We start from the raw sequence: 27712 nt of genomic DNA on the forward strand, positions 1-27712 counted from the left end.
CTTTGGATGTGCTCAGCTATGACCTTCTCTATTTGTTTTGTATTTAAATACTGTGTCACTGTGACATTTTAAAATGACTTGGGTATTCTCTGGAATATCACAACCTGGACACTTACCAATAATAGGCAGTGTTAGACAAGACAAAAAGTAACCCTAAGTCACTACAAAGACTACCATGATATTTTATTGAAGTCTCACACTGTGCGTAAGCATACAAGTAATGAAAAAAACAAAGAACAGCATGCATGTTTTCTACATTATTTGACCATTTTGCAGTAAGGTAACAAAACAGCCACTAGAACCACCATTAAGACAAATGTTATAATAAGCAAGTTTCAAGAGAAATTTTCAGTTGAACAACAACCACCTCAGAAACAGCTCTGTAGCATAAAAGAGCTTCAGTATAAGTTAGAGGCTAAGAAAAAATAACTCAGATTGCTCTGGACCATGGCAATAGATATATACCAATCGCTGCTACTTGAGTTAAAGAGTTGTAAACTGTGGTTCCATAGAAAAAACTAGAAACATACCAGATACCCTCATGCTATATGATACAGCTGATCACCATGTCAGTTTTCCTACAGTATTTTACCCATGAGAAATCTAAAAGACACAAGAAGAAAACTGTCACAAGACACTGAGCAGCAGTGTAAACCAAACTCTGTAGCTGATGTCAAATTACACAAGAATTTCTACTAAAAAAAATTCTTCCCTCTCTTCAACTTCACCCCTGAATCAAAATTCCTATTGTGAACACAGGAGTGAAAAAGGGTGGGGAAAGAGGGATGAGAAAGGCCTCCCTGTAACTGATCAAGTAATCTTGTATAAAGAAGTATAATACATTTGAAAAGCCTTCTTTCCAGGCCTCATGAAGAACGATTACCAAAGAGCATTTTGCTGTTTGTAGAAGCTTGCTGGGTCTCTGTTGGCTTCCTGTCCTAGGGAGAGGAGTTCACTGACTTCTGAGCAAGCAGTGAGGTTTGGGTATATGCACTCATTTCCTTCTGTTTTCATTTGTTTCCTGATTGATGCAGGAAGGGTTCTAGGAGCTTACAACATTCCATTTCGTTCAGTATTACTGTCATTGTGTTAGAATGTCCCGTCTTCTATGAGATTCCAAAACAAGTGCGTGCCCAGAAGAGGAGGTACACAAGGCCATGGCAGTATAATCCATAAGCACAGCACAAAGGGTAGAGGCTGGATGTTCGGAATAATCCGGTTTCTACTTAGGCACCTAATGAAATATTTTCAGGAATGCAGCGCTCAAATGTTTCCAGAGAACTTCATTCATGTGAAAGGCATGAAAGTCTCTTACCACGTCACTTGTGAACACTGCCATCCATCACAGGTCCTTAGCCAAGTCTCACAGCGGAAGGGCAGAGGAGGGAAGAAGCAGACAAGCCTGGTTCTTGGTTATTTCAGACACACAATGGTATTCTATTGCTGAACTTGTTCCAACACAAGCTTCCTTATTCAGGTCTGACTAAGCAGTTGCGATTCTGATGCATACAAGAGAAATTCCCTCGGCAGCACAGTGGAAGCTTAACTTCAGCCTGTGATGTCTGATCTTAATATAAGATGTCAAGGCATCACTATCTGAGAGCACTCGGCCTTTCAAAGACAAGGTTCAAAGCTGCACACAAATCTTGAGAGAGTTGTGTAAAGACTCAGCAATTTGGACTTTTTTCCCATGATTGCAATAACATATACAAGCAACAAACCATTATTGTGGACACTTGCCTCTACAAAAACAGCAATCTCTTCTTCTTGTGCTTCAGCAGTGTAGTCAAGAAAGACAAAAAGCTTGTGACAAAGTATAAAAAATTATGAAATATTAGAAATTCATTATTAAGCAATTATCATTATTTTTTTAAAAAACTCATTTTTCCCCAAGAAAACGTGTGTTTAAGAATACACTTGCATATTACTATTACTTAACATCTTTCAGCAACATGCACAAAACAATAATAGAGGTGGCAGGGCACGTCCAGTGCCATTTTAATACTACCAGGAATGCTGGGATACAGTACAAACTTGTTACAAAACAATAATACCGACAGGTTTGCATATCTATTCAGTTTTGTGAGGTAATGTTGACACTTCGAAAAATCATGTCACTGCTGCACTGGTAGTTTTTATTGCTGAATTGACTATTAATACTGAATGTGATTTTTTTTTTTTTTTTTTTTTAAACACTGCACCCAGCACATCTTAATACTAAGAGTATGAGTTGTAGCCAACCCAAAGGTACCACCCAGCATGATGTCCAAATTCAATTAATGCTCACGTAGCAAAACTCTACTTGTAGAAATTCACATACAACTGCTGTTATGTCCTACATTATAGAGTGAAGGTTCTCTTCACTGATGCCTTTTCATGAACTGAATGAAAATAAATACAGCCACCAAGAAAAATCCTCTCTGTTCTATTTTCTAGATAAAACCTTTACTGTAAGTGTCCACAAGTTAATAAATAGTCCCATTCCTTTACCCTCACTCATTGGAAAGAAAAAGTGCAGTGGGAAGCACCGAGGAAGCCCTCTGTCCAGCCTATGGCTTTGTTAGATGCGGAGCTGGTAGCCCACCTCGTTGAGCGTAGCCAGGTCTCCCTTCTTGTCCACCACCGCAGGCCTACAAGGAGAGGAGGGGAGAGCGATCTGGCACTGCCACACAGGAACAGAGAGCACCAGTAGAGCCAGGTACAGCTTACTTCAAACTAAGGCTGACTACATCCAGTTTTCTCACTGCAAGCACGAGCATGCTGATTTCTTACATAAATGAGGATAACCCGAGCTACTTATGTAGGCTCCCATTAAAGCCCACCACCAGCAAAGAACAAGGTGTCCATCCTGGCTTTTGCAGCAACATGAAAACTGCTAAGAGTCAATGGGCAAGGACTCTCACATAGTAGCATAAGTCTCAGACTACTTCCCACTGCCTAAGTCTGCGTGAAATTCTAGAGTCAGCCAAACAGAAAACCTGAGATGAAGACCTTACACTTCCCAGGCATCTTACAGATTGGTACTATCAAGCCATTCACTTCAGTTATCTCACTTAAACACATGCTCACAATTCCAAACAAATTAAACTTCAAGACTGAGCAATCAGTCTCCCCCTACTTAGCATGCAATGGAAAAGCTCCTGCAGCAACATTCTTAAACCTAAATAATCCTGGCAATGTATACTTCACGGAAGCATTTGATTTGCTAGTTCATTCCAGGCTCTCAGATATTCTCACAATTGAAAAGCAAACATGTCTCAGTTTGTAAGTACTTAACAGAAGAGAATTATAGAAGCATAACCATCCAGGCTGGCTTTAATTAAAGAGAGGGAGGAAGAAAGAACACTGGAAACTTCACATAGTGCATCTCTTGTTGTTCTTAGACTCCCACTCTCAGCACCAGTGCTAAGATCCCCATGAGATAAGATGCAGGGTTGGGCTCAGAATACCATACAACCGTAGATAAAGCTGCAGTGCCTGTACTGCACTTCTGTACTGCACTAGGAGAAACCCAGAGAGGACCTCATCCCTCCAAAAGAACCCAGCAGTTGAGGCCGGGGGGGAGCAGGGCCTGCCATGACTGTAATTACTCACGTACTAAGCAAGGAGCACGTAGTGATGACATCTAAAGCACAGCATCGTGGACCAAGTATGAATTCACAAGTTAAAATAAAAGCCTGCTGTGAAATCATCTGCTGCTAAACTATCTGGAAGTTATCTTTAGAAAGTTAGCCTAATGTCTTTGTTAGCCACTTTAAAATAAATAAATAAGTGCTGAGACAGTAGTCCGGGAGCCTATTTAAAAAGAGGTGATCATAAATGTGTGACTAATCTGGGTGACGTGTGGGCTTTCGCAGTTGTCAGCTTTCTGGCACGAAGCAGTGCAGCTCGAGCGTGACTCTTTTGCATCTAAGGTATGGAGTGTGCTGGTGGCTGTAAAAGGCCTGGCAGCTCACTTGTGTCCATTTAGAGGTATCGCTCGCAGCCACAGTCCGTTCCTCCCCAGTCAGTCGCAGAAAAACAAATAGCTACGAAGCATGAATGAAGTGGCCTGGTTTTTTTAACCCGATTAAAATCAAAAGTTTACAATGGGAGAGCTAGTTCTGCTTTGGCAAGAAGAGAAAGACTGACTTCTAGCACAATCCTCTAAGCTGGATAGCAGCCCAATACCAGTGCTACTCACAGGAAATCCAACTTCTTTTGGAGCAGTGATAGCTGAGCACCCCACACCACTGGAGATCTTCTCCTGTTTCTAATATGTATGTCTGAACACCCCAAAACTTGATCAACCTGCTTTCCTCCCGTAAAGGCCTTCTGCACCCCAAAATATGTTCTTCGTTTCTCCCAAAAATGTACTGAATAAAAACTCAAAAACAAATAAAAGGTGGAACCCACATTTCCACTGTCACAGCCATCCAACACCCAGTAGACAAGTGACCAGACAAGTGTCACCAGGGCTTCCAGTGACACCGTACAGAGGATACATCAGGGACCAGTAACCACAGCAGCACCGGGACAAGCAGCACTGCTGGCCTGGAGAGCCTCTCAGGCAGTCAAGATCCTGGTAGTTTTCCTATAAATGCCAGTGTCTACATTTTGTACACTGTCAAATAATAAATATATCATCACCCCAACTTCGTACGCCAGCGATGGCAGCAGTGACAGCACAGAAGTACTCACGATTTGTCTCTTCTGAACGGCCGTCTCGGAGGGCTGGCCTGCCTTCGGCGAGGGGACAGCGACTTACCCCGCGATCTCTCCTTCATGGGAGAATGGGCACTTGAGGGCTTCAGAATCTGCAGGAGATGGGAAGGAAAGGGAAAAGCGTTCTGTGATGGTAACAATTCATAAAAAAATAAAGCTTAAATGAAGGGCCTTAGGCAGTAGCACAGATGGCACACACAAAGCCCTCGGTCCCTTGGGGTTCATTCAAATGTTGCCCAGGTTAAGAGGAACTTCAGGCTGTTTTCAAGACTCAATCCTCCAAATCAGACCACTTGCAATGTAAGAGATCTGAATTAAATGGCTCAAGCTCTGAATTAAGTAATCTAGTGGCTGAATAAGAGGAGGTCAAAGTGGCATTAGGCACAGCCTTACTCATGTGGGCAGAGCTCAGTGCAGGGCTTTCATCCCTCAATTTTGACATTTTTGACTGAATGCAAGTGTACAGGGCTGTGGTCTGGGCCTTGAGGACAGGACACAGTGTCAAGCTTGGTACAAACACTGAGCTGGTGCCACTGTCAGAAGCAAGCACCAAGTTCAGGAAGCTGTCTACCTGCATGGACTTCTTTAACTGGAGCCCACTTCCAGTGATTTGCTCTCCAGATGGTATTAGAAGTGTATGAACAGAGAAGAAGGGGAAAAAAACTTCATTACAATGCAATCAAGCATATTTGCCTAAGATGACATCAGGGTACAATACAATATAATACAAACCCAATACAAGACCACTTTGGCTTCAGCGCCTTTCATTGCTGCCCTTCCTCTTGTGCCCCAGGCACAAAGTGACAGATAGCAGGGATGCTCACTGGGCCCACCTGGCTGCAGCACAGCTGAAGGACACAGCCCACTCTGTCCCGGTGGAACCTCAGGGGACTCCCGAAGATAGATGTGCAGCAAAGGCAGAGAGAGGGCACCGCTCACCCCTCCCGCCCTACTTGGCAGCACATGAGAGGGCTGTCCTGCTGCCACCAACGTCAGCAGCAGTACTCCATCAGGGGCAGGGAGGCTGCCTCAGCCCCTACCAAAAAGGCACATAGCTGCCATGTATGAGCCACTCCTCAGCAGGGAAGGGTGTGGGAACCCAGAATAACTTGCATATCACTCCAAAAGAGCCAGCCCCATACTTAGCAATGCACCTGCTCAGTTCCTGCTGCCAGCAGAAGGCTGGAGAGGCCCCAGTTCCCCTTCTGCCCTAGCTGTGACCGGCTTCTTGCCCACAGCCATGCTGGCAGCATGCTCAGGGACACCCCTCGCCCCAAGGGCAGCCAAACCCTGCAGCCCTCTGGCAGCCAGCCCTCTCTCCCTGTGCTTCCCTTGGTCCTGCCAAGGGTTTGCTTTCCTTCCCTCCCCACCTCACCTACCTCGTGACTGAAGCACGGGTGGTGGGAAGCATGCCCTACATGGAGAAGTGACTCTCCTCAACATGTGCTCGCATACCTTGGGGATTGCCATCATACTCCTCTACAGACTTGGACCTCTCAGCAGATAAACGAAAGGCCCATTTCCCTGTGCTGCAGGCATCCGCCCTTATGTAACACCAAACTGCCTGATTTGGAGCTGTACAGAAACCCCATAGCTTCAGCCCCAATGGCCTCCTCTGGACACCCTCATCCAGAGCTAGAAAACATGCAGAGAACAATCTGAGTGCTGACCCCTCGACAGCCAGGGGAGAATGTGAGGTTCCAGTGTTTCCCAGGCTGAAGGAGAGATCCTGGAACTAAAACCAGGCACCAGACCTACCTTCATCCTCATATCCCTGGCAAACTTCTCCAGCTCCTTCCTGACTTCTGTGCGCATCATTTTGGATACGTTGAGGACCAGCTGTTTCCACTCAATGGGCTGAAAGCTGTGTGGCTCATGCGGAACATATAATCCGATTTTGACTTTTTTGACTGAATGCAAATACTTTTTATAGGAGTCTTCAAATTCAAAGATGAGGTCGCTCAGAGTTCGGTAAGTCAGAGGTTTGTCCATTAGATCCGAGCGCCTGCTCATGCCCAGTGATCCATACCGGCCATTACAGTAAATCCCAAGCACCACATGATGAAAATAGTTCCCTGAGAAGTGGGTTTTAAAGCTGATGGGGAATCGTTCCACAGAGGGCTGCCCATTTGTTAGGTATCTGTGCACTGAGTCAAGGCAAAAATGGGGTTGAGAAGGGAGCACCACATTACAGCTGTGAGACCTCCCCAACAGTTTTCACTGCCAGAACCCATGCAAACACAAGCGTATTCTCAGTGTGCCCCAGCAATTGTCAATATTACTAAAGCCCGTTTTATTGTTTGGAGAATAAGACTCAATTGTTGAGGCAGGAAAGGGCCTGACTCTACCATGCCTGTGGGGAAGAATAGAAAAACAAAGCAACAATGACAGAGCTCAGTGCAGTATGCTGGAGGAGAGCATCCACCCCAAATCCCTGGGAACTCCTTTATCTGACACCAAAACCAAAAGGGAACCGTTGACACTTGGTAGGGCTCAGATTTTTTATCCTCATTTTCACACATCTCTGCAGCCGCTAAGCAGTACAAACAGATCAGAATCCCCTCTGGGGCTATAGATCTGGCTTTCAATATGACCCTTAGTCTGGCCATTCCTCATACAAGACGGGTTTTGCATATGTAACATGCTGCTAAGATAAAGATAAGCTCCTGGATTTCCAGAATTGCACAGACACATATGGCCACAAAGAAACCTTTTTAAAAAGCAGAATTTGTCCCTGAACTGCTGGCTGGCTGCATCAAATGCACCAGAGGAAGTGGCTGAGGGCCAAGCTTTCTGACAGCAATGCGTGATCTCAGATAGGAGTTGCATGCTGGCCCAGGTGGTTTCCTCAGAACATCAGTGACCCTCACAGAGGGAGAAGGACAGAGAGATTCCCTCACACAAGTGGGTCCGCATCAGCGCCAAGTCTGCACGGCTCCCTGCTGCTAATCCTGGACAGCTGAGCCCCAGCTCCAGGCACTGAGGCCCACAAGGCCTCTTGGCCCCAGGCAGGGCAGGTGCAGTGACGAGGAACAGCTGCAGCACACTTCAGCACATTTGGGGTACATCATCCTCCCAACACTTGCTGAATTTCACATACTCAAACATTTTTACCACAGCAATTAAGACAACTGGAAAACTCAGCCCACTGTCATCTCATTTAGGTCACCTTGCTCCAGGCCTTAAAAGGAGCATCCTGCATCTATCAAAGTCATATTACAGTAGCTTGTCCTACAGACAGTTTCTTACAGAAGCCCATTGTATTTATCAATCTGTGTAACTGAAAAAGCAGTATCTTTTATTAACACATATGAAGCATTCAAGCATCGCCACTATTTTCCCTTCATGATGAAATGGTTTTCTCTCGCTCCCCAGCGCCCTTCTATTGAGCCCACACAAAGCATGGCACCCGCCTGCCACACATACACACTTCTGCCACCAGGCCTTGCAGAAGTTGCAATTTAATCTCATTAAATGCTGGGTAGGAGTAAAAAGCACCTTTGAGGATGGAAATTACCCGCCATCAAACAACCCAGCAACAACTGCTGTGGAAATTAACCTTTAGGTACAGGTTGCTTCTGCCAAGGGACTGCTTAATGAGAGTCCCCACCCGAGATGAAATACACAGCAAAGGGGCTTTCCCTCCGCCCGTGTGTCATTATTAGTTCTTTTCCTTTCTGCTCTGCCCAAGTAGAGCTGTATTGTAGCAAACAAAAGGCAATGACACGCTGCCACCACGGCTGCAATCACATTTCTGAGCTGAGCCTGTAACTGCAGGATGGAGAGTCAGGGAGTAAATTGCACAGCACAATGCTGACACAGCACGGAGCAGGAGAGGGCACAGGCAGCTGAGAGGAAAGCTCGGTGCCCTCCACGTCCTGGTCCTGGTGCAAGTCAAAGCAGCTTCCCAAGGCCCAGCCATGGGGCTATACAGCCAAAAATCAGTATTGAGGGATGCTGATCTCCTCAGATGTCACCCAGGAAACCTATCTGTCACCTTCTGGGTAACCACCTCCTGCCCCCACTGCAAAAATGCATACAGACAACATGTGGAGCCCCGCCAGAGAACACAGTGATAGGACAAGGGGGAATGGCTTTAAACAAAGACTGGAAATTTAGATAGAAATTCTTTACTTGGAGGGCAGTGAGGCCCTGGCACAGCTGCCCAGAGAAGCTGTGGTGCCCCATCCCTGCAGGCACCACAGGGTTAGTTGGGTTCCTGGGCAGCTGAGCTGGGGGGGCAGCCCTGCCCACGGTTGGGGGTTGGAACTTGGGTGGCCTTTAAGGTCCCTTCCAACCCAAACCATTCTTTGGTTCTATGAGCATGCTGAGCTAAGGCATGATCTAAGTCAGACTCTGTTTTAAAACTCTGGATTAAAACTAGAATCTAGATGTTTGTGTTTTGTTTTTTTGTTTTTAAATCTATATACCCACATGATGACTCCAGCAATGCTTTATAGTCAGCCCTTCCACATTTTAATTTATTCCCTAGTAAACTCTACTACCAAAAAAGTCCCACAGAAATCCCAGCATTCTTCCTCTCCGTTACAAACCATTCCCTAAATAGGTGATCCCCACTGAGGAGTGCAGAGTAGCTCCTCGCCAGAAGAGGAACTCTTCACCTCCTTCATCTGCCAGAAGTAAATTTAGAAAGGGTTTTCTCTAATGCTTTTTTTTATTATTTTTAAATACATAATCTGAGTGGGATCCTTCCACGTGCTAGCACTGTGGCTCCAGGCTTTGGACACTGACATTTCTGGAAATAGGCTTTAGCAGCTGATGGTTGCTACGCAGCAGCTGGCTTCCCATGGCTATCCGAGCTTGTGTTGCCTATGACCAACAGCCACTGGGAACCACTGCCAGCTCAACAGGTGGCGAGGGAACAGTCAGCGGGGTGCCAGCCCACTGGTGTCCAAACCAAGGGAGTGACCATCACGCACCATGTGACAGCAGGCAGGGAGGCTCAGACAGCAAGCACAGGCCAGGGCGGACTGGTGCCAGGGAGGAGGGCAGGGCAGCCTGGCTGGCCAGACACGGCTGCTCATGGGAACCTGCAGCTGATGCAGCACTGAAATTCCTGGTCTGCATGGCCCTGCTGACTGAGCAGAGAGCCAGCTCTCTAACGCCCAGGTACAGCCTGAGCTGACTAGTTCAAGGTTAGGCCATGAAGATGGAAGTCATGACAAGCTCCCTGAGCTCTTCTCAGCTACCAGAGCGGCTCAGCTCTTCAGCAGGCCTTCTCTGCTTCTATTCCAGTTAGAAAACATGCCAGGCTGCAGACAAGCTTGCTGAAAGCAAGCAGAGGACGGAGAGGATGTCAATATCCCAGGCACTCTGCAGTGATGGCAGGAAGAAAATCTGCCCCTTACGGAAGGGCTAACTCCCAGTCAGGAACTTGCCTGCAAGGCAAGAGGGACTCCAGCAGAGATAAACATCACCCAATGATTAAACGGGCAGAGTGTAAAGCCATTAAATCATCTCTCCTCCTGGGGCACCTCTGCTCTCCCCATTTAATGACATTATCAGACAGCAGGAGGTCTCATACTCTGCACAGGTCTGCTGGTTACCCCATATGAACCAGGACAGGGACACTGCAGTCAGTGGGAATAAATTAGATTCACCTGTCACAGACAGCACTCTGTGGACCCCTTAGAATCTGTACTTACCCTCCATTATTTTGTTCTCCACATTTTAATACAATAATTGGATACAATTTGCTTGTCACCTTTTGGTTTACTACTCCCTTTCCTGAGCACAAATAGTTTTGATTCTTGCTCATAATGAATGTAGTGAACACACAATTACTCAGCTGATCTACAGCTGAACTCAAGCATCCTGGGGAGGGCAGCAGGAGGCATGCCTCCAGTCAGGCGCTGCTGAACAGTCCATGAAAGCAACAAGACACAAAGCCAGTCCAGACAGCTACGCGGAGGAGATCTGTACAGACTGCTGCAATCGTTATAACACTGGAAGATCTGTACGAGCTTTTGGTAATCTCACAGCAGCTGCTCCTTTGCTGCGTGCACATAGAATAGCTCAGTATTTTACTTGCTGCCAGATAAAAACACTTCAAAGTTCAGTGCGAAGACAATTATGCAAAACTTAATTCTGCACCAAGAAGGACTGCTGAAGTATTTTATAAGAAAACACACTGCAAAAGGCAATTGCACAAGCCAGCAAGCAGTTCAATTAAATGACATCTTGCTAAGCTGCTCTGCACAAGCCGGACTCTCAATGGAGGCTCACAGTGAGGATTCGCTGTCAGCAAAGCTGGGCTTTGCTCCTTTTGGTAGCCAAGCAACAGGACAAGGCCTGTCAGCACAGCACTACCCTATTTCTAGAGGCAGAGAAGAGAACCAGAGGTTAACACACACACACCAGGATGCTCAGCTCAGGTGGATGCACCTCAGTGATGTGACGCTCAGAAAAGGGAACAGAGGGCAAACAGCATCTCTCATTTGGAAGCTGCTTGAAAGCAAATCACAGCTGCTGCCTAACCGAGTAGGGTTACCAACCAGAGGGTGACACTGAAGATTAAAGTCTCACAGCTGAGGAAAAAATCAGCCAAGGACATGTTGTTACAGAGATCTGCTCCAGAAACACATCTGGAGCACACCATGAGGTTCTGCAGGGACCTAGACTTTATAAGAGCCACCTCCAAAAATCACACACTCAGGTGGCCCATCTACTTGCTACTGATATTCTGTGTGCCCACACCTTGCCTTTAATATGAAATCTAAATATTTTGCTGGTATCTTTTAGCTTCCTTTAACGAACGTGTTACTAGACAACCACCCCAGAAGGCAGCCCCTGTTCTTATGCAATGGGCTTCCAATGCAGGAACTGGAAACCAAAGGAAAAGACAGCCCTGTCCCACTCTCCCCTCTAAGCCTTCTCATGAGGGGACCTCAAATAAAAGCCTACCATAAACATTTTGGAAATACTATCTTGAAACAGAAACATTCATTCAAAGCTTTAAAATCCACCCCCAAAGAAACTTCAGATGATACAAAATGACATAATCTGGAGCTTTCAATTGTTTTGCCCCCATGCAAAAAAAAAAAAAAAAAAAAAAAAATGAGATCAGACTTGAGGAAAGCAGGTAAAATACTGTGGAAAAAAAGGCTTTTTCAGAAATCAAAAATAAAATGGTCAAAAATTTTCAACTATCAAACGCACTCCTAGGTTACCATGACTCTTAGGTCATTTTTATGTCACCAGTGTTCTCACCCTCTGTTTGAATGCTACGTGGTTCAATACTAGAAATACAGCACCAGAAGACACACTGACACTTACCAGCACTGCAGAGCAGCATCAGCTCCTCCTGGGGATTTCCTCCCCACTTTGTTCTCCAAATAATACAAAATAGAGTCCTGACACATGGGTAAGCACAACAGGCCTTGTATAATCAATGGATATACAGATGGTGTATAGTCAATGGATATACAGATTTTATATATATATATATATATCTCCAGGAGCTTGGCTAATGTAATTTATACCAGAGTAACGAGAGAAAGTCACTCACCCTATCCTGGGCTCGCAAGATGAACTCCAATGGAGCAGATCTCCAGAGAGATCCTTCCCCACTGGCAGTCAGCTCTTAAATGGATCTAGGAGAGGTGCAGCCAGGCTCCACCCCTTCCCGCAGCACAGGTGATTTGCCTTCACCTGTGCTCCCGTTGCTGACTCATTGCTCACCTCAGGTGATTAATCAGAGTCTCAAGCCATGATTCAGCAGCCCCACACAGGCCTACACACATTGGTGTCAGTGCGAGCCACCTGCTGCCACCAAGCACTCAGGACTCCCAAGCTGCCAGCAGGCCCTGCCAAGGCAGGGAGAGGCAGCAGCACACATGGGTGCAGCTCTCAGAAACCCCCTCGCCAGCACCGGGCACTACAACACATGCCAATTTCTTCTGCCACGAGAGGGGGCAGCAGCAGCAAGCAGAACGCAGCAAAGACACCAGGAGCCACTCTGCGTTGGGATTCGGTTTTCTTTGTTTGAAATGTAATTTGATCAGCTGTGCTGAGGTATATCCAGTGCACAGCTGTACCTGTAACTGCCTTGCCCTTTTCCAGCAGCTGGGGACAAACAAGTTAGTTTATTAGTGAGAGAACAAGGGGGTTAGAAAGCGAGTCAGTCTCCAAATAAAAATACCCTTGTTATTTTCTGAACCCGAGTAGGAAATAGCCATTACGTTAAGGTAAAGCATAAACACTTAACTATAATATATACCTGTTTCTGCACAAACCACAGCTGTGGTCTGAGAAACAAAAAGTGAACACAACTTCAGTATGCAAACACAGCTATAAATCTTCAACAGCAACAGGCAACAAATGACTAAACAAAGCAGGGATTCTGCAGACAGACACTTGTGGGCACTGTGGGTCAGATCCTGATGTTACACAAATTACTGGGGCAGGAGGCAAAGCCAGCATGGCCGCTGTAACACCAGCTGATGCTTGTGAACAGCACACAGCCTCCCCAGCTCTTCCTAACACATCTCAACAGCTCACCAATCCACAGCACAGACAGCCCCCGAAATGTGTACACTCACCTTTGGCTGTGCACATCTCAGACACCCTCCAGGACAGTTGATAAATTCAACAGCACTGCAGAGTAAGAAGTGACAGACACAAAGGATACATCCCCAGGATGACTGCTTCAAGGCATTTGATAGGTAAGGACTCCCTGGTCATTTCTCTTGCTGTTTCCATCAACCTAGAACAGAGACAAAAAGCTTTTAGGCTTTATGGTTGGAACAAAGTTCTCTCTCACTCTTGGAACCAGACATCCCCATTTCTCATCTCTGCAGGTGCTAGATGTGGTCTGAGGTTCCCTGGGAGCTCTGTCTGGGTCACTGCATGGGTCCCTGAGGTTGGAGGGGCCTCAGGGGATGCAGAGGACACGGCTTCCTGCTGGCTGGGTGCAATGACCGCAGCAGCACCTTGTGAGCAGGTGACAGCTGTCATAAGGAGTGCTGGAAGAACAGCAGCCTCCTGCATCATACCATGTCATCCTACACGTAGGGCTGCCTATTAGGAGCTCCCTGTGCACCACAATCCCCTCTGCACTGCAGAGCGTGCCTGCACTGAGCTGATCCCCTCAGCGATTATGTCCCTTTCTGAGCTGATGGCAATAGATGCAGGCTGCAGTTTCAGGTGTTTTATTGAAATCTGCTCTGCAGAAGCTCTGCCAGCACAGATAACTTACATCACTGCAAGCCAAGTTACCTTCCTGCTGCCTCCCATCTCCTCTAGGCTGCCCCAAATGCAGGATTTCCTTACAGGAGTGCAAGAACAACACATCCCAGGGATGGCAAGCCCATGAAATTTAGTTACAAACTGGACTCTTAAAAAAAAAATGACCAGGAGGGAGAAAAGTGATATTCAATTGCAGCAAGACAATTGAAAAGCCAAAACAAAGGATGACTTCTATTTTGAAGTCTCCTCTAACCCTCTCTGAGGAGAGCTTCATAAAAAGAGAAATATTTCTACCAGATAAGATGATGAGAATATGCATCTCAAGCCATTAATCTATTTTCCCACTTCCCAATTCAGCCATCTCATGCATTCTAAACCTTGTATTCAGTGTAAATGGCAGCGCAGCTTCCACTGCTATTACCGCCTGTCACAGGGATTCCAGGCTAGAAATTATCTTCTCATTTGTAAACACCTGCTCTTTACATGCTGCCTGCCGTACAGCGGGCACAGCAGGGCCAGCCTGCCTGCCTCCACCACGCTCACAATCAGTGACAGGAGCCCCAGCACCAAGCAGCAGGTCTGGCAGGGACACAATGGGGCCCCTTCATCCTCCCACAGCAATGCAAGGCAATTCCTGTGGCTGCTGGGCTTGGGGTCACCGCCTCACCACAGCACGCAGCACTGGCTCTCCTAACAGCTGCCTGCACAAGCTCCCTGCCATCAAGTCAAGTTGTCAGCTTGGATATTACGTTAATGATTCCCCAGCCAGGGAGGGAGGCTTTAACGTAATCGGCCTAAATAAGCAGCCAAATTAGCCCCAGTATATCTGTCACAGCAATATCCATAGTACTTAAATACTGAGTTCTATTTAACATATGCTCTGCTTGCAACTACAGCCCTTCAAGATGCTACGCATGAAGATAGATTTAAATTGACCAGGAGAGGCATTTTGCTTGCTTAAAAAAAAACAAAAACAAAGTCACTATACTGCTATACTTTGGCTGCCCACTCAAGGTAGCAGCTGCTCTCTCATTCCTTTACATAGGATCAGAGGCTAATTCAGCTTGGTAGGGAGCATGGCAAGCCCTCTTGTCCAGCTCCTGCTCTCAGCATTAGGATGCAGGAACCACAGCCATCCCTGGAGGGACAAGACCAGGTGGGAAGCCCAGGGCCAGCTGTTAGCTGGTGGGCCCAGGGCCATCCTGCAGAACTGGCTCTCCAAACTCACAGGTTCAGCCTTGCTCCACCAGGCAGCTCCTGGGCAGAACGAGCCCAGGTCTCACCTCAGTGTGGAACAAGAGGGTGCTCAGCACTCCTGCGAGTTCATGGAGCACAGAAAGCCAGCTGAACAGAGTCCTGAGGATCTCCGCATCCAACAATACCACCCTGTAATGCCCAGTCCTGGGCAGTACTCAAAGTTTTCTTTTTCCTTCACATTTGCAACACAGGCCACAGAGATTGTGGATGACCCAGTTCAACAACCACCCAGAGCCTTTCTGCCTCTCTTAACAAGCCTGAGTTAAACCACAGCCTCAAAAACTGCATTTGCATTGGAGACAGTCTTCAGAAAATCCCTAAGCCACTGCTCTGCCCCAAGGTAGCATAAGCCAAACCTAAATCGCTCCTCACTGATAATTTTCCAACCTACTTTGAACTGGGTTCTCAAAGGCTTGGGAAGCCACCAGTAAATCCATCCTATGCTTAACCTCACATCTAAGAAGCTCCCCTAATGTTTAAACTGAATCTTTATTTTTGCAATTTAAATGAGAAGCTTTTTCTGCTATCCACGGTGGACATTTATTAACTCTCCTCTTGCAACAGACATTTATACATACATAAGGCTGTAATCAACCTCTCCTCTGCAAACATGACAAAGTAAACCCACATTTACTATTATTATTATAGCCCTCCCTCCCCAAGCTTTGCCATAAGTCATGTTTTCTAGACCTTGGGCAATGTTTCTTGCTTTCCTTTTGTTCTCTTTTCACTTGTAGCCCTTTACTTGATCCCACCACTCCAATACAAACACTAATTATCTTTTCAGTCCAACTATATTTTTGCAACCCAACCCAATGTGTTGTTGGTGCTGACTCACATTGAATGTCTTTAAAAATAAATACATAAAATCGGATCCTTCTCTGCAAAACCAGCCTCTCGTTCTCCGTCATGTATCCTCACAGTTGAAGATTCCCAAAACCATTCTCTGCAACTGTCTTTACTAAAATACCACCTGTTTGTTCCAATCCACCTCCTACTCTCCAAAATCATTCTGAATCCCAGTTCAATCTTACAAAGCCTTGTCACTTTGTTCAGCTTGAAGTGCAAAGCACGTTCATTAGCAAACAATTAGTTTTATACACACCATTAATGAAAAAAATAATTGACCTAGGACAGATATTGCACACCTCAACTGACAAGTCTGCCAGACCAAGAACAAGCTGTTGTCCGCATGCCACTTCCTGAGTGCAGCTTTCCACCAGCTTGGGTCCCTGTTTCAGAATCGTTTTATTTAGGCTGGATGCCCCTGCCTTATCTGGAAGCTAACAACAGCCATACTAAAGTGATCACTTCTGCAACTTCTCCCTTATGCACAAAAACCTTTACAATCTCACAGAGATAAAATGTGTCAAATTAAATTCATGTTGCCTTACAGCTTTATTATGTTCCAGACACTTGATTATTTGCGCTAAGGTTTTTTCTTGAGATTGCAGATAAATTGGAAGTTTCTAGACCGGAGTTTCAGAGTTTTCTCTCTGGCTTTCTTTTCACCTCCCCTAAAGGGCTGGTATCACTGCCTTCCTGTTTCCAGCCACACCACTCATCCTTCCTACACACCATAACCAAAGCACAAATGGTTTGCAGGCTGCTTGTCAGCTAAGTCATCTAGAAAACCTAGACTGCATCCAGCTTACTTGGAAACAACTAATTACAAGTGCTCTTTGGCTTGTCCTTTCCTTGTTGGATTTCACTCCTGAATTCTTACCACACTGCCTCATGTACTAACTGTGATGAGAAATACTATGCGATTAAATTTGTTAATGAAGATTTAAGGAAGGGAATAATAAAAAAAGAAACATCATCAAGTGCTTTGATTCTCCTTCTGCTCAGGGTTTGTCTGTGGGACTTTTAAATCCTTCCAGTCATCTCAACAGATTCCACATACACAATTCTCCAATGCGGTACTTGCAATCTCCTATTGGGCAGCTGGGAACTAGCACAATGCAGCTTCCCTCTTTGCTGTGTTTACACCATTACCTAAAATCTGCCAGGCAGGTATCTGTCCGCAGTTAACACTTCTGCCTCTGATAAGCACAGCTAACATGAACAGGCTGCATGCTTCTCCCTCCGGGTCCATGCTGACATCTACTTGTAAACTGACACAAATCTATTTCAGTGTTTTTAGGTGCCCATTTGAATTATCACTCTTGGTTTCTGCACTGAGGATTAGTTCCTGCCATTTTAGGATGCTTTCCTTTTAAGATTGCAGTGACTGCAGGCACCTCACGTGAAACACAAATGCCTTTTGCTCCCTGGTTCTTAACCAGGCACCACCCTTCCTATCTCACATACAGGTTAGAAAAAGCTTCAAGCCTGTTAGCATGCCCAGTGCTAGAGGATCTCACCAGCAGGGGCCTACCACACTCATTCAGAGATGAACGTGCTAAGGAGCACTGAACCATTTTTCCCCACCAAGGTTTCTACAGCTGTTGGTAAATCTCATAATAAAATCCTCCTGCATATTTCCTACTAAGTTCTCCTCCAGGCATCAGGACTTGCACAAGGCCCACTGAACGCCTCTCTTCTTGGGTTTTCAAAGGCTTCTGACAGGTTTACTCTTCCCAAATAAAGCAAAAAGTGAAAAGTACAAACAGGACTAAACAGATATAAAACAGTGCAGCCACTATTCTTGAGGATCTTCTCAACACCGGTTTGTGTCAAAAGGACTTCTCCCACATGCTGACTACAGCGATGTGAGAAAGAAGCAGATGTTCAAAAGCCTTTGCAGTCTATTGTTTGGAAATGGGATGAGCTCCTTTTCCCTTGCAGCCCCTTCAGGGTTTCTTAATAAGATGGTGTGTTAAAACAGTATTGTGGCTTTTCTCCTCCCTACTATTTGGTTACATAGATCCCATGCGTCTGCTCCTATCGCATTCCTTTTGCCATCAACTGTGTGCTGCCACAGAACGGCTCCACCTTCACAGCCCAGAGGCAGCTCTGTCATTTCCCAAAGCACCCACAATCCATTGTTGTTGTTTTTTTTGCTTCAGCTGAAGTTACAGTGACCAACAGGACAAAGAATGGAGGGAACAGCGCAATACCACACCTTCCTACACTGTCCCCGTTACTCTGTGCAGAGCAGAGATGCTTGCTCCACATTGTGGCTCATGTCTGTATCCTAGAACAGAAGCCTGCAGAGGGTTTATTGCCTGTTGTACAGCCAGTAATAAAAGTCTGTTAGCACTGAATTAACACTCATAGACTTTATTAGATATCTGGAAATACATTTTGTATTTCTGAAGCTCTTACATGATCCATTCTTGGGAGCTTTAAAGAGTGATGACTAAAGAATAACCAAATTTTAAATCAGAGTTGTACAAAAAGAAGTTGTAATGTAAGTTCTGCTAGTATAACCCTGTATGAAAAAAAAAACAGTCCAATTGGTAAGTGCCTGAAACACACATATCCCAGCCTCACTCTCACACCTACCAGGTATCAGTAGAACAGAACTCCACTGAGTGTCCTTTACTTACCCAATATAAAAGGGCACACCACAAAGCCTAAACCAAGGACATTGCCCTGGGTCAGGACATCCATGCTACACCTGTAAATCTGGGTTTTGTACAATTACAGCAAACCCAGGCAAGTTAAGATCCAGTTTCACATATACACTGTACACACTGCCAATACAATAGGAGCAACACACAATTTTCAGGATCACATCTCTCCCACCCCTTACAAAGCCATACCAGCACAATCTAACATTTTCAGAAGCATCATTTGAGTCCAGACAAATTCACAGGGCGCCAGGCAGTCTAGATGCAAGTTGATAGCTAACTGACTTCTTCATAAAAGGGATTATAAAGACAGAGTTGTATCAAGCCTGCATTGCTTAATGTTACGTGTTCCTATGGATAATTTATGCTCTCCCTTCCTAAGCCCAGCCAGACATTTTTATTCTCTCATATATTGCACTGATGCTGACAGTAAATCTCCATAATAGTCCTCCCTCTATAACAGAAATACTCATTAATATGCTCCAGCTGCTTTAGGACACTTTCACGTGAATTTATGAATATTCATCATTTCTACCTAGCGCTCTACTTCTTTGTGTCCAGCCACCACTCTCACGAAGTCAGGCTGCCAGAGGTCTCATAATACTTTCATTAGCTTGAGCCTTCACAATATGAAGTAAACAGTATGCTCAGCATCAATAAATCACCACTCTGGTAACAGTCTCAGCTTCCAAGAGTTGGTAGGAATGGATAGTGCAGCATCTTGCCAGATCCACTTGCAAATACTAACCTCGCTTTGTCAGCAGGCTCCTGCCTTATTTCAAAAGCAAGTGAGGGATCCTACACACACTCTGTGTCAGGCCTACTCCTATCCATTATGCCAAGGAGCAAACCAGTGCAGGCTTAGCAGCTAACACTGTGCAAGTCTAATGGAAGAGAAAGGAAGACAACTGTGCCTGGCAAACTAGCTCCTACTAGCCAGACCATTTCCAGAAGCCCTTGCTTTAGCTGTCCTGAAGTCCTGTCACCACAAATTAGATTGCTCAGAAGTCATTGCAACAAAGAGAAAAGCCAAACGCGAGTACCCAAACCCACAAACATCAAAGGCAGATAAATGGAGGAAATGAGACCACTTAGAAGAGGATCCAAAACCCTGATAATGTCTCCGTGCTGATTCACTTTAAGGAAAGAGCACCATCCTCATAAGACAGACTATCATCAAGCCCAAGAGAACACAGCCATTTAAAGTAGTGAATTCATCTCATCCTCCACTTCCTTGGATAAAAGTAATGGGACAACTTTAAAAATGAGTGACCAGCCTGAAAACTGGTTTAAGTGTCTATAAACCCATTCATCATTCAAAGCAAAGATTTCTTCTAAACAAGTTCCACCAGTACAGTAAAATTACATAGAGAAAGGAAGTGGGAAAGACTGCTCTCAGCAAGATGAAAACTTGAAGTCTAGAGCTGTGATGGGAAGAGAAATTTACAGCAACACACTATTAGTGACAGACAGTTGAGGAGAGCTAGACAGGACAGCCTACAGGAGTCATTACATTCTGCTTGTCTAAATTTTGCCCTATAAAAAAGGCACAGAGTTGTCAACATCACCTCCCACCCAATCTGCCAAGTTACTGGGTCCTTTCAAAGATCTATCATAATCGTGATACAGCTCTCACATGCAAGAGGTCCCAGCTCTGTTGCCACACTCCCTGCGCACATGTTCATATTCGTATTGCACAACTCACTGTCATCCACACCAGGTGGAAGGAATGACAAGATGACCAGCAAAGGGAGAACCAAGACCATGACTTGAGCTATTCCTTGTGGTCCTCAAAGGTGAAATAACTGAGCTCAAGACAACATTAAGATTTTTGCAGCAATGTGCAGAGTTCATCTCTCCCTACCATCAGCAATGGTATTATAGCGCAAACCAGAATATCAAGACTTACATAGTTTCCATAAAAACAGCCCAGCCTTCCCAACCCAACACCAACAAACAAGAATTGAATTTTTCCAACCCTGCACATTGAAGCTTGGCCAGCTACAGCGTGGATACCAAGCAAATTGAGCCCTCCCCCTTGCTGGCTTGCTATGGGTCCTTGTCCCAAGAGGCAGCAAGCTCGGACTCTCCTTGCAAAGGCAGTGACACACAGCCATGGCTGTGCCAGGGCAGACATTGGCACTGGAGACCTCCCACACCACTACATTGCTTTGCATCAGCCTTCAGTATTTATGGGGGAGCATGACAGTATACCACCTTCAAAGACACTTACCCACTTAGAGGTCTGGATTTTCTGATCTCGAAGAACTGAGTTCCCGTGTGATTGTATCTGAATTTTGTATGTTAAGGAGAGCAACTTAAACAGACAAACAATAAAATCACAATTTATGACATTAATTAGCACTAGGTGGAGAATTGAGCAAAAAGGTCACTTGTCTAATATGACACATTTGGCACTTGAGAGATGTGAATTCTCTTTTCGTCTAGCTCCCATTTGCCATTGGGTTGCATTTGAAAAAAATGGGTTGTAGCTTGAAGAAAGTCTCCCCTTCAAGCAAGAGCCCAGACCAACCAGCATAACTCATTGTTTCAAAGAGCTAAGTTCCTTTGTAAGTTTTAACTCAGTCAGCCTGTAAATCAACTGCATGGCAATACATCTATTTACACTTAGGAAATATAAATCATTCCCTAAAATACACAATGCACTTAAAATGGAACTAGCCAGCTAAGTGCAACTCAATAACAAAAGTTAACACCACGAGCACATGAGAGCTCATCATGAAGGATGCCAGAGAACAGCCACCCACCAACCAAACCCCAGCACGGTACAACCAGCACAGCTGCTGGCTGAGTGACCATGGCTATACAAATCTTCAGCTTGCATCAGGATGCTCAGAACCGACTTTAGTTAGAGTTCAGAGACCTCCAGGGAAAAAAAAAACAACAACTTTCTTCCCTCCCACCCACCTTTGAAACTTAATTCATGAGGCCCTTTCACAGAGTGCTTCGAAAACATACAGCCTCTTTCGGTCCTCAAAGGAAGCCAGGATCCTGCTCCCCAGTCCCAGCACACTTTGAAGCCTTTTTCAACACAGAGCCAAACCCGACCTCTGAGACTTGTTCCTCCTCCATAGCAAAGTGCAGCATTTCAAAACCACTGGAGGAAAAGATGGTGGTTTTTTGAGCTGTGTGACATGGCCTCCCCTTCAGTGCAGCCCTCCTTCCTGTAGCTCTCTCTGCCCAAGGGGGCTGCACAGCAGTGCCTGCCCTGCAGCTGCTGCCCAGGCTTTGATCCCAACCTCTGCCCTGCTATTTTTAGATGCTCCTCCAGCTGCCACCCAGATCCCTTCCTAATCCTTACCAGGACTTCACGTTCATTCCTCATCTTCACTGCTTCCCCCAGAGCACACACACACAAAGGGAGAGTTTAGAGAAAAAGCAAACAGAAAAGAGCAGCCAAGTCAGCATCCAGGCCAGCAGCTGCTTCCCCCAGCATTATCTGTCAGTGTGGGGAAGGGCTGGCTATCTGGCACAGGGCAGTGACAGAGCAGCAGGGAGGCCAAATTGATGCGTGCTGCTCCAAAGAAACCTCCAAGCAGTTGGGACATGTGGAAAGGGGCCCTCCTTGTTACCTCTCTCTTAATGAAGCTGTCCCAGGGGCAGGCTGCAGGGCTAGAACGCAGATGCCTGCTCCAAGACCTCCCTCCCTCCCTCCCATGGCTCCTGCTTTGCTGTGGCTCATTACACTCCTCAGAAAAGGCTCAAGAAGCCTGTAGTAGTGCTGAGAGGTGTCCCTTCACCCCCGTTGATCCCCAGCCCTGTGACCAGCTCCAGCAAACCCTGTTAACCCACGAGGCAGCGCTCCATGCTGGACACATCTGTCTTCTTTGCAAGAGTGTGCACCGTGCAGAGGATACTGCAGCATCTTCATGTAGGTCTGTATTGCCTGCAGCCATTCTGGGATGGACATGGACAGCTTGTAATTGGGCACCGGTGGAATCGAGGGCTGGGCACAGAGAGAAGAGGAAGAGGTCAGACAGCTACCACTCCCCACAGAAGGCTGAGTTACTCAGACAGATGCAAGCACTTAACAACGTGCAGCACTACAGCACACGACTCCCACCTGAGTGAACTTGGGCACAGGACAAAGCCATCCCACTCGTGACAGGGACCACCCACACCCCACAGCATGGAAACAGGACAGGACCTGTGCAGCCTGCACACATAGGCTCCTCACAGAAACACAATCCCAGCACTTGCCAGGCAGGGATTGGTAGGGCCAAAAGGCCATCTGAGGGCACCAGATAGCTAATGGTATTAAGACACTTAGAGATAGAGACTGTACCATAATGGGATTTTTTCAGAAATCCCCTAAGGCATCAGCTGGTGCCAAAGCACCATCAGAAGCCAGGCCCTCAATCCACATCTAATCCCCACAGCTATGTGGCTCCTCAGCCCGCAGCAACACGGGGAAGGGGCAGCTCCTTGTCATCACCCAGCTACTGCAAGGGCAAGGCTGCAAAACAAGGGGTCAGCGTCTATAAAAACAAGTGGAGCCTCCCTCCCATGGACCTGGCTGCCCAGGCTCCCACCTCCGCTCTGAGTGAGCTGCTCACTCTTTGCTTTGTGACAAGTACCTCCCAAGGAAATCGGCACCTACATTCAGCTCGCTACTACTGTCAGACAGTACACAGGCCTCGGAAAACAGATAGGATGAGACTCACACTACTGACACACAAAAATGTGTTTTAAGTGGGAAGCAGACAGACGGCTGTGGCTCCAGTGTGCTGCTAGCATCCTCAGTGCAGCAAGAGATATGGTAACCACGCAGACAGCTCTGCTGCCACAACAAGTCATGAGTGGGGATGGTGAGCATTTCTTAGTACATATTTCCAGGCATACGCTCTTCATTAGAGGTAGTTCTTCAGTTTCACAAGTTCCTTCCACCCCCAACCCCTTTGGCTTGGATGAATCACTGAGACAGGGCTCAAGTTTCAGGACAGAAATAGTTAAAAAAAAAAAAAAAAAGTGAATGAAGGTTTCCAGATGTAACCGCTGCTGCTCTCACTTCCATACAGACTCTCCTGTAAGATAAAAGCCTGCCTGCACTGCACATGCACAGCACATCGAGGCAGTGGGGTGGCCCTCACCCAAACTACAGGAGCTGGACTGCCGAAGAGCCTTTAGGCCCACAGGTGCTGGGGGATAGGATGGGTGCTGGGACTCACGGCCCTCACTGCACACAGTGCAGGCATCCCAACTATCAGGGCTGGGCTGGCCTGGGCCAGGCCCTGAGCTTTTGGTGCTGAAACCTTCCATGTCAATGTCTTTCACACATGCATGTGAGCTACACGTGGAACAAGATCACCAGAACACCATAAAAGCTTGCAGCACAAAGGGCTCTGGACTGCTCTGCATCTTGGGCCAGTCCCAGGCACAAATGTGGCTATGCAGGCACCAGGCCCACCCTGGTCACACCACGGTCAGGCAAGCTGATCTGGGCCAGCTGAATCCTGGGTCAGTGGGCAGAGCTCCACCTGCCCAGAGCTCAAGCCCTGCATGTTTCTGAGCAGCATGCAGCTCCTGCTTTACGCCACTGGAAGCACAAAGGACTGAGCACACCCCAGAAGGTGCCGTATACTCTCAGGGACCAGGCAGCATGAAAAATTCCACAGTTCCCAGCTTCCTAACCACAGGTTCACCCCTGGTTTCCAGAAGTACCCACAGAGATGGGGCACAGGCAGTGGTGGGAAACAAGAGGGGACAAAAGAAGGGCTGCAGCTCCCATCCCTACTCTCGTCTATCTGCAGGGAGCCCCCTCCGTTCCTCTGGTCACACTTTACACGGGGCTCAGGCCAGGGAAACTCCTGCCAGGACTGTCATTATGTCACAGCATTTGCTGCCTGGCATCATCCTACTCCTCAAAGCGCAGCCCTGCAGAGGACCGGTCCCAGCCCGCCAGCAGAGCAGCAGCCAGCGCTGCGCGCACAAGTGGGATGTCAGGGCTGCCGAGCGGAGACACAGCGCTGTGGATCGCGCGTTTATAAAGCAAGTAGGATTCGGGAGCAGAGCGATGGGAGACCTTGACCCTGCATCGCTATTTCTAAGCAGCGACGCCTCCACAGACAGCACGGCCGCTGCAACGCGAGGGCTGATGATCCGAACGGCGCATCTCGGCCAGCGACCGCCCCGTGCCCGGAACGCCAGGTCCCGGCTCGCTGCGGGCAGCCCGCGTGGAACTGCCTTCCCTCGCCTCACCGCAGCCTATTAGGAGCAGGAGGCCGCCGTGCGCAGAGCGAGCGCTCCGTTACCCAGCGCGGACAAAGCCGGCGGACTCGATCCCGGGGCTCGTCATTCATTACGGTCTGCGCGCACCGTCCCGCCGGCCCAGGGCCCACCCTCTCCGGCCACCGGGCGCCGAGGCCAGCTCGGCAGCGGGTCGCAGGAGGTCCGCGCGGCCCCTTCCCACCGCCCCGCAGCCTTACCCGGGCCAGGCAGGCGGCGCTGCGGATGGCGGCGGCCACGGCGCTGCCGTCGGGGTGCACCCGCTCCACGTGCCCCCACATCCGCTCCCAGGTCTGCCCGTCCAGCGGGAAGCCGCTCTTGTTGACGAGGAACAGCACCCCGCCGTCCCGCTGCTCCTCCTCCTCCGAGCCGCCGCCGCTGCTGCCCGCCGCCCGCGGCTGAGCGCTCCGGGAGCGGCCCCCGCCCTTGGCCGCAGCCGACGCCCGGCGGGGGCCGCCGCCGCCCGCCGCTCCCGTCATGGCACCGCCGCCATGCCCCGGGCGGGGGGCGACCGGGCCCCGCCGCCCCCCTCTATCAATAGAGATGGGTATAAACGTGCGTTCGCGCGCGCCGAGGCCCCGGCCCTAACGGCAGGTACCCGCCCCCCGCGCGACACCCCGAGTCCCTCGGCCCGGGCGCCCCGGCCCGGCCCCGGCCGCTCTGCGGGTTCGCCGCTCCATGCCGCCCCGCCGTTACCACGCTACGGGCCTGCCGCCCGCCTTCAGCGCGCTTCTATTGGCGGCCGCAACAAAGAAGGGCGGGGCTAGAAGGCGGGCGGGGAAACAATTGGCGGAGACGCTGCCCGGCGCGGCCGCGACGATGGCGCCCCCCGGCGGTCCGGGTACCGTGCCCGGGGGCTGTGTGACAGGATTGACACCCGAGCCACCCGCCCCAGGGCTGCCTGACCCCGCGGCCCTTCAGAGAGCCGTGCCCAGCCCCAGACTGCGCCCCGAACTAGCTGCCTAATAACAGAATTCCCACGTGCCAACTAGCCCAGCAGGTGGCGCCATGTGAGCGAGGAGAGCTGTCCCCTCAGCCACCCAGAGGCTGGGGTGAGCCCTGCCGTGCCCCATCCACTCCATGAAGGCTCTCAGCAGCGCTGGATGTATGCCAGCCTTCTGCTAACGGCCCCCCGCAGGAGCTGGCGTCCCTGTGAGCCCTGCCAGCCTCCTTCTGTCAGCGTCCCAGCTGGAGGCTGGTGTCAGGAAGACTGGAGAAAGGCTGTCAGCCGGAGCCAAACGAGACCCTGCTTTCCAGGGGCACCCACAGCTCAGAGCATCTCGGAGGGCACTGCGGTTCCCTCTTCAAGTAACAGGGCTGAGCAGCACTCTTAACCTGTGGTCTTTTTCCTAACACAGAGCTTGGTGCCGCCGCAGCTGTTTTCTGGGTCAAACGAACTAATTCGATCATTAAGTCATGCAAGAAGGTTCTAACCTTCATTATTTCCAATTGCAGACTCAATTCACACACAGCATTCAGAACACCCTGCAGTGCAATTACACAACCAACAGAAGGAAAATTAATGGCTCTTAATTGCACCGTAGCAGCAAGGTGATATTAGGATCAGCACTGCTTCCAGGAAGCTTTCCCACGAGTGTGCAGGGAGCCCCAAACTAAAAAAAGGGGAGCTGCTCTCTCTGCTAAGAACAACATGGACCCCTGTTGCCCACTGCACCCACAAAGCCCATTGCAGTTGCTGGGGGAGGAGTGGTCAGGTGCTGGAACAGGCTGCCCAGGGAGGTGGTGGAGTCACCCTCCCTGGAAGCATTCAAGAAACATTCAGATGTTGTACAAAGAGACATGGTTTAGGATTAGTAGTGGTAGATGGACAGTCGGACTAGATAATCTTGGAGTTTCTTTTCCAAACTTGGTGATTCTGTGATTCTATGGAAACTAAAGAATGGGGTCTGGAAAGTTTGCCTGACATAACTGCATGATTGATGTGCAAAATTGAGTCCATTTCCTGAAAAAAAACTCACTTGGTGCCTGAAAAGGAAAATAAGAGTCATTTGTTTGGGCTTTTTGTCCTGACCTGGAAATCACACTGGAATGAGATTTGCTTAGTAATGAACTGCAAGGTTAAATGGTGATAAGGATGTCACCATGGTAATATGTTAATGGCAAGTTTGCAGGAGTGGTTTGCGTAACCACTAAGAGCGATAACTTTATGTATAAATCAATGTGATCATAAAAGCTGGGAAAATAAAAATGTAAAGTGGACCTTAAAAAAAAAAAAGGAAGCTATGAAAGGAAGACTTGAGGGTATGCTGCTTTGGAGCACTCCCCCAAACAACCCTTTCTGGAAACTCTTAACTGTTTGTTTTGCACTGCTCCAGCACAGCACAACAGCATCAAGCTGTTTCAGCTTTAGCAATGAAGAACATCAGCAATGCCTTTTGATCTCCACCTGACCAGGTCCAGGACCTCCTGCACTAATTCTACCACAACACATCATTAGTGCTAATTTAGCTGGGTTTGTTTAATGAGGCTCCACTTGATCTCAGTCTAATACAATGTGCAAGGTTTCCAGCACAGGAAACGCCAACGCATCAGGACTAGCATGTAAATCCACCCCAGCATGCTCCCCAAAAAATCTTTCCTAGCCCTGCCAACAGCACAGCCCTGCCCACCCTGTTCCCATTACGGTCACCTTGCTGGCTGACTGACAGCTAGTAGCACCAGGTACAGTGGAGATCTCTGCTACTGAGCAGTACCCCATCATGTCCTGGCCAGCCTGCATTGCTGTCTTGCTCTAAAGCTTCACTCCCAGTCTGGGAAAA

At 47.9% G+C, this 27712-nt stretch overlaps 1 protein-coding gene across 1 annotated transcript; it reads right to left on the reverse strand.

Annotated features, from left to right (window-relative positions):
* Window positions 1-158: 158 nt before the first annotated feature.
* On the reverse strand, window positions 159-25654 carry VASH2 (vasohibin 2). Its single transcript, XM_085219269.1, has 7 exons — window positions 25133-25654; window positions 22565-22653; window positions 20920-20976; window positions 13355-13429; window positions 6463-6844; window positions 4681-4796; window positions 159-2630 (listed from the first exon to the last, which is right to left on the reverse strand). The coding sequence occupies exons 1-7, from the start codon at window positions 25409-25411 to the stop codon at window positions 2561-2563; spliced, it is 1068 nt and encodes a 355-aa protein (XP_085075395.1). The 5' UTR covers window positions 25412-25654; the 3' UTR covers window positions 159-2560.
* Window positions 25655-27712: the final 2058 nt, after the last annotated feature.

This window comes from Meleagris gallopavo, chromosome 2 (genome assembly GCF_905368555.1).
Source record: "Meleagris gallopavo chromosome 2, MGAL_WU_HG_1.1, whole genome shotgun sequence".
NCBI classification, from domain to species: domain Eukaryota; kingdom Metazoa; phylum Chordata; class Aves; order Galliformes; family Phasianidae; genus Meleagris; species Meleagris gallopavo.

Coding starts and splice junctions, on each gene's coding strand:
- VASH2 (XM_085219269.1), bottom strand. CDS start 25,411: ATGACGGGAGCGGCGGGCGGCGGCGGCCCCCGCCGGGCGTCGGCTGCG. Junction 6,845..13,354: donor GAAGCAGTCATCCTGGGGAT/GTATCCTTTGTG, acceptor CTCAGTGCACAG/ATACCTAACAAATGGGCAGC. Junction 4,797..6,462: donor CCAGGGATATGAGGATGAAG/GTAGGTCTGGTG, acceptor CATCTCCTGCAG/ATTCTGAAGCCCTCAAGTGC.